Below are 11,044 nucleotides of genomic sequence, written 5' to 3' on the forward strand. Positions count from 1 at the left end.
ACAGCGGTCAAAGATTATGTTCTTTAATCGCGTGTAATACATTGTTTGTGAATAGTGTGGGATTTATAAAACGACTTTCAGTACATACTTGTTTTAATGGATTTTAAACCCATGTTGAATTATTTAATGTAAATACAAAGGTATTTTTGGCTGCAGCGTCTGTTGTTGCTGTTCGACTCGTGTGGCGCAAACTGTCCATTGGCGCCTTGTAACTTACTTTTAGCTAACTGAGACGTCAGTTTTAAGCAAAACACTTCTGTTTTGGACATATATTTGTCGTATGTGGCTTGTCAATCTTTCATAAATAATGACAGTACCTTTCAGTCGTCGACTTAACCATCAGCATGCGTAACGTTATATGGTTACCAGGTACGAACGTGACTTTTGTTCGCTCGCGTCTGTTTAGAAATTAGTCCCTTATATAGCACACATACATCACAGGAACGTCCATGTGTTTTCATAGAAAATATATATATATTTTTTGGAAACACTGTGAAATATACCAAATATACTTGACTGTAAATTGATTTTGTCCATTGGGAATTGATTGGATCGTTGCTAATATATTGCTGTGATGTCATGTGAGTGACAGGTTGTCCCGCCCTCGCGCCGGTAAACATGTCATCAGAGATGAGATGTGGCTAAAAGGGAGTTATTTTGATTAAAGATTATGAGGGCACATGAATTTAGGCTAAAAGTTGTCGACTTAACATCAGGTAGGCTACTAATCGCAAGTATTGAATTGGAAATCAAACATGATGTGCACAGATACATATAATAATTTATAATAAATACTGCTATAATCCATAAAAGTATTGTCAATTTTGATATCATGGTGATTGGTGACTGACTTTAACATGGATGAAAATAAGCAGCAGCATGGGCAACACCAGCAGTGAGAGAAGCGGAGCGGAGAAGACGAACAGGCGAGAGAGCCGTGGTGGTAAAGATGGAGCTCGACCCAAAATCCTGATGGACAGCGCGGAAGACGGAGACCTCTTCCAAGCAGATGATGCCAAGGTGGTGTGTTTACAGTGAAATGAGTGAACTCATTTAATACTGTTCTACCACTATTGGCTGTAGACACCTCATCAGTCTTTCTCTCTCTTTCTAGGAGTTTCTAGCTTGGCGACAAGATCAGGAATCAGATATTAAAGCCCCGCCAGAGGAAAGGCCCACTGTGTTCCGCTGGAGCGGTCCAGGGAAAGAGATCTACTTGTCTGGCTCCTTCAACAACTGGGCCAGCAAAATTCCCTTGACTAAGAGGCGAGTGCTGACAGATCATTAGCATGACATGGTAGACCGTGTTAACACAAGAAACACAGAGGGAGGAATCTACATCAGCCTAAAAATAATAGAGCTGTATGTTCTTCAAGGTGCTTTAAGCCAGCTGGACCTCAGTAGTAGATCTGTTCGGATAGACTCACAGAGAGCAGGGGGGAATTAAAAGATAAATGCAATTGTTAAAATGAATTTAAAGGAATGTTGCATGTTCAATACAAGTTAAGCTCAACTGACAGCACTTGTGGAACAGTGTTGATTTGCACAAAATGTATGTCCTTCCTTTTCTTTAAAAGAAAAGAAAGAAGCAAAAATCAGATTTACAGTGTGGAAGTAAATGCTGGCCAGTCCGTAAACTTTAAAATACTCACCGTTTCAAAAGTATGTAAAATGTTGTTGTTTTTTTCTCACGTTATATGCCATGATAATGCAATGCCTAAAACCTAGGGGTGTTGAAATTAATTGTTTTCACGGTGCATCGCGATGCGGACGTCATGTGGATGATTCTGCATCGATGCAGTAATAGACCGTAATCGATTATTGCCGTTATAGCCTACTGACTTATCTGTGGCATCATTCAATAGTATTGCGATAGTATTGCAAATGCAATGCATCGTGATATCGAATCGAATCGTTGACATGATAATCGTAATCAAATTAAATCATGAGACAGTACGATTCACACCCCTACTAAAACCCCAAAACAACTGTAAATATGACAAGCTGAAATAAAGCAAAAGTTATATAAGAATTAATGCACACTACCATTGAAAAATTTGGGGTCAGTAAGATTTTTATTTTTGGGAAATTAATTATTTTATTTAGCAACAACCAGGGCTTGACGTTAACACCTGCCAAATGCGGGTGGATTTTCAGCAGTAGCGTGTAACGCAGAGGTTGAATTTTATATATAATATACATTTTTCAGTTGTAGTCTTTTAAAAAGGCTTCTGAAATAATAAACTAAGTGCAATGCAGTGTTGTCAAAAATAAAGAATTTTCGCTACACATATTGATACTGAAATATCTGAAATGCATCCAATACTCATTTTTATGGAAGTAAAATAATGTCAAATGTTTTTGAAATAAAAAAGCCTGTTGAATTGCACCACTTGGAAAAAAATAGGCATTGCATTAACCATGCTTGCATTTTAATGCATTGTATTTTTAGGGCTTGCATTTTTATGGGCTGAAATTCAACATGGTTGAATATTTAAGCTGTGAATATTTCAATTAAAAACATTTCAAACACATTTTAATTATTAAAAATTCAATAATCCATATTCACCTTTCATATTTCACTTCCAAAATATTCAAACTGTTTAAAAATACAACCTATAATATTCAACAGGCAATTTTCGGTCCATTTTATTTCGCTTTGCAAATTCGCTTCCACAAATTCAGTGGTTTAAATTCAACATTGACATCCAGGAACTGCAGGAAAAGCAGTAGATTGCCGAGCATACTCTCCATCTGCTGTTAGTCAACCTCACCAGCAGGTGGTGCAAAAGCGTGTGTTGTTGACGAGGACCAGCAACAGTTAGAACAAGCCATTCATTCGTAAAATGAAAATGATGATCTGTGTCAGTATATATGCGAAAAATATGATAAACACACAAAAGCTGTGTTTATGTTTCATTCAATAACTTCATTGTTTCCCTGTGTAGCCTACATGTTATAAGCTTTCTCTATGAACGGGATTATCGGTTTCCCTCAATACCTCATACTCAAGGATTCCCCTTCCGTCGGGACAAAACGCTTAATGGACTAATACAGTGATATGAAAGACCAAACTCGCACTTTATTGGGGATGTAGGCTGTAGGCTACTATACAGGCAAGCAGATGGACTCAGAACTTAACGCGCAAAGTTTCATGCTGAGCGTTTCGTGATATACTGGCATAAAATCAACACTTGATCAATAACACTTTCTCTTCTATTCTATTATCTCTCTCTCTCTCTCTCTCTCTCTCTCTCTCTCTATATATATATATATATATATATATATATATATATATATATATATAGTATGCCTACGTGTATTGCATTAGCTTAAACTGGGAAGAGTCATAGCACTTGCATATTGTTGTCCTCCTATTGTTAGTTTAACTGTAAATCGCTTTGGATAAAAGCGTCTACTAAATGTAAAATTGGCTTGACATTGGACATTCGCACATTTAGGGATCGTCTCTAAAGTTGCATACAACATTGGCAAACACGTTTCTAACTTCAATAGCAAACTTAAATTTGCCTGACACTAAATGAACACTTTACAATTGGTTTTATGACTGTAAGTCGTTCTATTCAAATGCTATCGAACTAGAAACGTGTACCAAAGTCGTATACACTTTAGAGACGGTCCCTAAATGTGCGAATGTATGTCAAGCCAACTTTGCCAGTCTATCACTGGGAAACGCTCAGCATTAAGCTTTGCGCGTTATTCCATCCAGAGTCCATCTGCTTGCCTGCGAGTTTGGTCCTTTATATCACTGTAATTTGTCCATTAAGCGTTTTATATGTCCAGCAGAGGAATCCTGAAGTATTGAGGGAAACCCTAATAGCCTGCATGCAGCACATCGCCACAATATAAAGTTAAGACAACTAAACAACCAAGAGAAATATATGTCCACCTCAAAAATGTAACATTAGATCTGTATATCCGCATCGGGGAATAACATTATAATCTCGTTCACGGTAGAGAAAGATGCATGTAGGCTACACAGGAAAAGTAACCGTGAAGACACTGAATTTAACATAAAACAGCCGTCATAATAATCACAAATACACTTACATTGCTGTAAATGAGTTTTATGAATGAATGGCTTGTTCTAACTGTTGCTGGTCTTCGTCAACAACACGCGCTTGCACCTCCTGCTGGTGAGGTCGACTAACAGCAGATGGAGAGTATGCTCGGCAATCTACTGCTTTTACTGCAGTTCCTGGATGTCAATGTTGAATTTACTGTCGAATTTGAACCACTGAATTTGTGGAAGCGAATTTGCAAAGCAAAATAAATGGACCGAAAATTGCCTGTTGAATATTATAGGTTGTATTTTTAAACAGTTTGAATATTTTGGAAGTGAAATATGAAAGGTGAATATGGATTATTGAATTTTTAATAATGAAAATGTGTTTGAAATGTTTTTAATTGAAATATTCACAGCTTAAATATTCAACCATGTTGAATTTCAGCCCATAAAAATGCAAGCCCTAAAAATACAATGCATTAAAATGCAAGCATGGTTAATGCAATGCCTATTTTTTTCAAGTAGTGCAATTCAACAGGCTTTTTTATTTCAAAAACATTTGACATTATTTTACTTCCATACATTTTCCGCAGAATAGACACACGAGACCAGCTGCGCTTTCTCGCTCTCTCATCTCTCTGACAGCGATTTTACACACAAACCTGCCTCCCCTCACTCGCTCGTTTCATTTGCTCCGGATGAATATTGTTGCTGTTACAGGGCTTGAATTTTGCCATGGGATTGCGTGTATTGCGCATAATTTTTCTCATTCCCGCAGATTTTAGCCTCGCACCCAAAGTGCGCACATAAAGCCACCCCTCAGTACTAAATTGAGTTCTTTTTCACTGCTTATTGCGCTTAAACAGTCAAATACATGCAAAATAATGTCAAAATGCGGGGCTTGGCAAGTATTCATGTAAACAGTCAGTTATGTTTTATGTGAACATAACCAGTTGAGAAAGAAAATGCATGTGTAACAGTATAATGGATCTGTGTGTCAGGTCTTAAAGTGGTGGCAGCCTAATATACCTGGTGACAAATTATGAGATAATAATACAAATATCTATATGGCAGTTTTTGAAAATGCTGAGTGGCTAGTAACTTTAGAAAACCACTAGCCACAGTGGCTGTTGAGCAAAAAAGTTAATGTCAAGAACTGGAAACAACATATTAAATCGATTAAAAGTGACAGACATTTATAATGTTACATTCTTTTCTTTTACAATTTCTATTCTTCAAAGAGTCCTGAAAAAAAATTCATCAGCATTTCCAAAAAAGTATTAAACAGCTGTTTTAAACAGTAACCTTGATTTTGCATAGGTTTTTTTGGTGTTGTTGCTTTTTTTAGAAAATGAGGGACCAATCAATTGTATATTTTTGTGGTAATCAACATATTGCCACAAAAGCTGTTGATTGAGCTCAGCTTGCATTGAACCAGGTGTAGTCTTTATTATTAACGTACATAGCTAGTACAAGAGAAACAAAAAATATGTTATTAAATGTCTTATGTTATTAAAATAGCATTTACATCATCTTTTTGATTATGTAATTTTGGTCTCTTTTTTTGTCAGTAAAATCTGGCAATGTAACTTAAAGACACCACTTGCTGTTCTTTTACATGTTTAACACTAGGGGTCAATGTGTGCTTACAAGCAACTTTACAAACAACAACAACAGTAAACAGTCATGTGACCTCATGCCGAACCCTGCATGTGGCTTCATTTCACTACCATCATCATAAATAGGAAAATAAAAGAACCTTCCAATTGCTTTGCCTTATTATTTTGTTCTCTTTCTCTTTTAACAGTCATAATAATTTTGTGGCAATACTTGACCTGCCTGAAGGAGAACACCAGTATAAGTTCTATGTGGATGGACACTGGATATTAGACCCCAAAGAGGTGAGAATGAGCCTCTTAATGTTTTCAGTTATCGGATAATCCTCATTTACAACAACAACATCGTTCAGACTGTCAGTCCAAGTCCAATTTTTGTGCTTATCTGATTGAAATCCGATCAGATTTAGCAAGTGTGAACGACAAAAAAAATGAGCATTTCTGGAAATCTGTTTCAGTCTGACCGCTCTGGGCTGCGTTTCCCAAAGCCAACTATGGTTGCAAGTTTCGGCGTTACCAATAGAGTTCAGTAGAACTTGCGACCATAGCTGGCTAACTATGCTTTAGGGAAACGCACCTCAGATCGGATTTCGCCTGCTCTGTGGCTTTCTCACGCCACGTAAAACGTAATCGTCAGACGTTATTATAGGAAACCTGCTGAAAGTCGTTATTATTGTTTTTGGCGTATACCTACCAACGCAACGTCATTGGCATTGCTATAGAAACCAATGCAGATATTCCGGAAAACAAAAGAGCGGCACAGACACACAAATCGGATCTGAGCAGTTGCGATGCACAATCTGGACAGTTAATAATTTTAGATCAGATACACAAATAACCGGACTTGGTGTTAGTGTAGCCAATATGTTTTGAAACCTGTTCTTTCATTAAGTTTAATTATGATCTTTTTTTTTTCTAGGCTGTTGTGACTAATAAGTCAGGTGTGGTGAATAATGTCATTAAAGTGAGGAAAACAGACTTTGAGGTTTTCGACGCACTGAAGACAGACTCCGAGAATTGTGCCGACATGTCAGGTAACTCTTAATCAATATAAAGCCCTTCACTGTTACACAAATAAAATATGCTGCAGGTTCTGATCTTAAAAGTCTTCTGTCAGACTTATCCAGCTCCCCACCCGGCCCGTACCATCAGGATCCCTACGCATCCAAATCAGAAGACCGACTGCGCACTCCACCCATACTCCCTCCTCACCTGCTGCAGGTGCTCCTCAACAAAGAAACTGGAATCTCTGTAAGTACTGCTGTGCAATGCCCTGAACGCAGATGTGATCGCCCAATCTAATGACAGAAGCTGCTACACCCAATTGTCTGGGTAAATTGTTTTCATCCCGCTTTATGCCCACTCCCGCAGAATTTCTCTTCTGATAACCGGCCTGTATTTTTTCCCAGCTGTCACAAAGCCTCAATAACAGTTACTGTTAACTGCAACAGTAATTAATAAAATCAGTAATTGAAATAAATCTGAAATTAAATAAAATATAAATATTAGATTAAAAAAAGCAAAGAAAGAAAAAAACTAACTTAAGTAAAATTGCTCTAAAACAAAAAATAAAGCTATAAAGAGTTTTTTTTTTTTTAAATGACAAAAGCCCATTACAAAATTACTAAAACTTGAACTATTAAAATGAAAACTAAAAATATCAAAATAAATGTGATTCATAAATACTTTAATAGTATATAAAAGAAATAGAAAATCAGCAATGGTATATATTTTTAGGTAACACTTTCCAGTAGGGTTCCATTAGTTATTGTTAGATCTTTGTTAACTTTAGTTAAATGCTGTTCAATGTTAGTTCATGTGAGCTCAGCTCCATAATTTTAATAATCATTTTAATAATATTAAAAGATACAACTTAAGATTTCAATAATGCATTACTAAATTCTGGAATTAACATTGACTAAGATTAATAAATGCTTTAGAAGTATTTTTCATGTTTCTTATTTTTTTATTTCATGTTAACTAATGTTAAAAAAAAAACCTTTTAAGGCTTTTAAGGTTGTTTATATGTTTATAAGGCTTCAAGCTTTTAAGGTTGTTTATATGTCTATGTGGTGTTTTTAATGTGCTTTAAGACAAACCATGTGCAAATTCATAAGTTAACACCATTGCGGAGTATTTTCTTCTTAAAACTAAAAAGTTACAATTTTTTGCCATTGAGATTTAAACTTGAATATTAAAGTATTTTCATTCAGGTTTTCTAACGCCACACAAAAACATATGGATGGAAACCCAGTGACTTGAGAGGAGGCGGATTCTTTGTAAATACAGTGTTGCAGTTAAAGCAGTTCCTTTTTGGGCTTACAGAGATAAGAAAAGATAAAGGGCCTCTGGTTGGAAATTGCTGAGTGTGGGCACTTTTAGAAAGCAGTGACTTTCCCTAACATGTTCCTATGTCTGCTTTGAACAGTGTGACCCAACCCTGCTGCCTGAACCAAACCATGTGATGCTCAACCACCTGTACGCCCTTTCCATCAAGGTTCGGTAACAGACTACACACACTTTAGGAAGACGCTCATAGAAGGGAATTATCTGATAATGTCCACATCCAAAAATGAACATTTTGTCAGTTAATCACCCTCATTTCGCTCAAATAATGTATGTTTTTCGTCAGTGGAATGACAGTCGCTGTTTTCTATACAACGAAAGGCTGACCGGCTCCAAAAATGACAAAAGCACCATAAAAGCATCATTCCTTTAATAGATGTGACTTGTGTACTATATGTCTGAAAATAAACATGAGGGTGAATAATTGATGAGTATTTGAAGTCAGATGCTCTCTCTCAAGTTGTTCCTAACCTCAATGAGTTTCTTTCTTCTGTTGAACACAGAGGATATTTTAAACAATGCTGGTAATCAAACAGTTGACGGTAGCCATTGACTTCTATAGTAGGAAAAAAAAAGAAAGAAACAGTGTTCAACAGAAGAAAGAAACTCATACAGGTTTGTAACAACATGAGGGTGAGTAAATGATGACAGAATTGTAATTTTTAGGTGAACTGTCCCTTTAAGCATTTCTATTTTTACTACTGTAGAGATGACCAGCATCTTTCACTTGATGTCACTAATGTGTCTTTACAGCAAAATTTAAGAATTGAATAGTGTATGCATCATTGAATCGTTATCTTCCTGTTTATCACTGTAAAACTATGGAAGCTTGTTTCCGCCACAGAATAAAAAATAAAAAAAGTAAATTTCTGCAGATCGCAATTCGGACTTTTTATCTCAGTTGTGTGATATAAAGTCGCAATTGCAAGTTATAAAGTCCAATTCTAAGGAAAAAAAGACTTAACTGAGTTCATATCTCACAATTCTGACTTTATAACATGCAATTGGGAGATATAAAGTCACTAAAGTCAATAAACTCGCAATTCTGACTTTTTTTTTTCAGAGTTGCGTTTACATTCTGAGAATTGCGAGATAAAAAGTTGCAGTTATCTTTTAAAATGTTTTATTCTGTGGCGGAAACAAGCTTCCATACAAAGTCTATACAATCTGTATTGTATGAAGTGCTATATAAATAAAGGTGACTTGACTTGACATGTAAATGTGTTTGCTTTCCTCACACAGGATGGTGTAATGGTCCTTAGTGCGACACATCGCTACAAAAAGAAGTATGTGACCACACTGCTGTACAAGCCAATCTGATCTCAATCCAACTGTGGGACCAACACTATTCTCTCTGCTTTCTGCCTGATACGGTATCATTTTACCCATCAAAGAAAGGGACCATACCTAACAACCATCACAAAACTGTGTCTGTATGAGTTTATATCTGTTTCTGAATCTCATTTTCTGATCCATAAACCAATATCGACAGTTTTTCTGTTTGCACACATAATGTATTTGGCAAATGTAAAGATATTTCTTATCAGGCTTGCAGATATGTATAATTGTTTCTGTGTGTGGCTTTTCAGTTTTTGACTCTAAAATACTGCTAGATTATTCGAAGGACATCTGTGATGATCATCTTTGAGATCTTGATTCCAGGGATGTCACTAAAAGGTTTTTGATATTTAATATGAACATTCCCAACACGTTGCTTAAGAAATATCTGCGAATAAAATAAACCATTAAATAACTGTTGATGAATGGACCATTGTGCTAATAAAATTACAATTAAACAATACAAAATTATTGCACACTAAGACATTCGTGTATCATTTAATTACATGGAACAATCACACCCTGAACTTTGAAATCAGTGTTGGATCAGCTTTGGTTTTTTTGACATATTGGGCTTTAATATGAGAATTACGTATAGTCTATAAGGGTATGATGCATTGTTTTTTCTTAATTCAAGATTTTCTTTGTTACATTTTTCTTAGAGGTAATTGAAGGCTCTCCTGCAGATTAAAAATGTTTTTGTGAACAAGTCAAAATCCCAACACAAGTTTCATGGCAACAGTTTTGGTCATTGCTAAACCATGTGATGTTACCAGGCGACAATGTTGAAAGTCCTGCTAAACTGAAATAATTGTGGTGTTTTTGTTGGAAAGTAAAGTGTGATGTTTGCAGGAAAGCACTGATCTGCAACTTTAGTATCACTCATATACAGCAGCCTGGCATGAGCCATTTAAGAGGGCAGAAAACATGCTATTATAAAATCTTAATTTGGAATCTATCCTAAAGGATAGTAAGGATTTTTGTTTCAACTAAAATAAATGTAAATTAAAAAAAATATATATATATGATTTACAGTTAAAACCTGGCAGCTGTGGTTGCCAGAACTTCACTATAAAAAATAATAATATTGTGGCAACATTTCAAGTCAAGAACATTCATTTAAAATATAGGATGTAATGTTAAACCCTAATGTGCATAACTGTTAAAAAAAACATCAAATTTGAAAAGGGAACCCTAGGAATGGTTTTTATTTATTTATTTATTTTCTTCACTGTAAATTATAAGATGACTTGTTTTTCACTTTCAAAAACTGTAATATTAATTCATTTAAATTTTTAAAATATGTTACTGTAATAATTTCCTGTTAGATCTATTACAGTTTCCACCTTGTATGGTAAGGAAACTTACTGAGTGTTAACCAATTAGCAGGTTTTTACCATAGCATTTTACAGTCTTTTACCATTAAAATTACGATAATCTTTTAGTGTCCATAATGAACTCATTTAAATTCAATTTAACAGCAATCAACACAAGAGCTGCATTATGGCCTTGTTCTTCAGTGTAACCTGCTTTGTATATCAAAAGTGGAACACATGGGCAGAGAAAAATACCACCTGTTGCTGAAAGGACTTGCCCAAATCTGATGATAAATTTAGCAGCAACTCTTTATAATCAATCTTTCTTTGAGATCTGATGTTAAGTCAAAGTCATTTTTCTCAGGCATAACAGTATGTGACAGATTTAATGAAGAATGCAA

The 11,044-nt window shown here is 35.5% G+C and overlaps 1 protein-coding gene across 2 annotated transcripts; it reads left to right on the forward strand.

Moving 5' to 3' along the window:
* Positions 1–879: 879 nt before the first annotated feature.
* On the forward strand, positions 880–9,805 carry prkab1b (protein kinase, AMP-activated, beta 1 non-catalytic subunit, b; the record flags this gene model as incomplete). Of its 2 annotated transcripts, none has more annotated exons than XM_079896734.1 (7): positions 880–1,023; positions 1,115–1,266; positions 5,835–5,928; positions 6,563–6,677; positions 6,761–6,894; positions 8,072–8,140; positions 9,232–9,805. In XM_079896734.1, the coding sequence occupies 7 exons, from the start codon at positions 880–882 to the stop codon at positions 9,307–9,309; spliced, it is 786 nt and encodes a 261-aa protein (XP_079752860.1). In that variant the 3' UTR covers positions 9,310–9,805. The 2 variants fall into 2 exon arrangements, with proteins under 2 accessions (XP_079752860.1, XP_079752861.1); XM_079896735.1 differs by having other exon boundaries at positions 880–1,020.
* Between the last annotated feature and the right edge of the window lie 1,239 nt (positions 9,806–11,044).

The sequence above is a fragment of the Squalius cephalus genome (genome assembly GCF_949319135.1).
Source record: "Squalius cephalus genome assembly, chromosome: 16".
NCBI classification, from domain to species: domain Eukaryota; kingdom Metazoa; phylum Chordata; class Actinopteri; order Cypriniformes; family Leuciscidae; genus Squalius; species Squalius cephalus.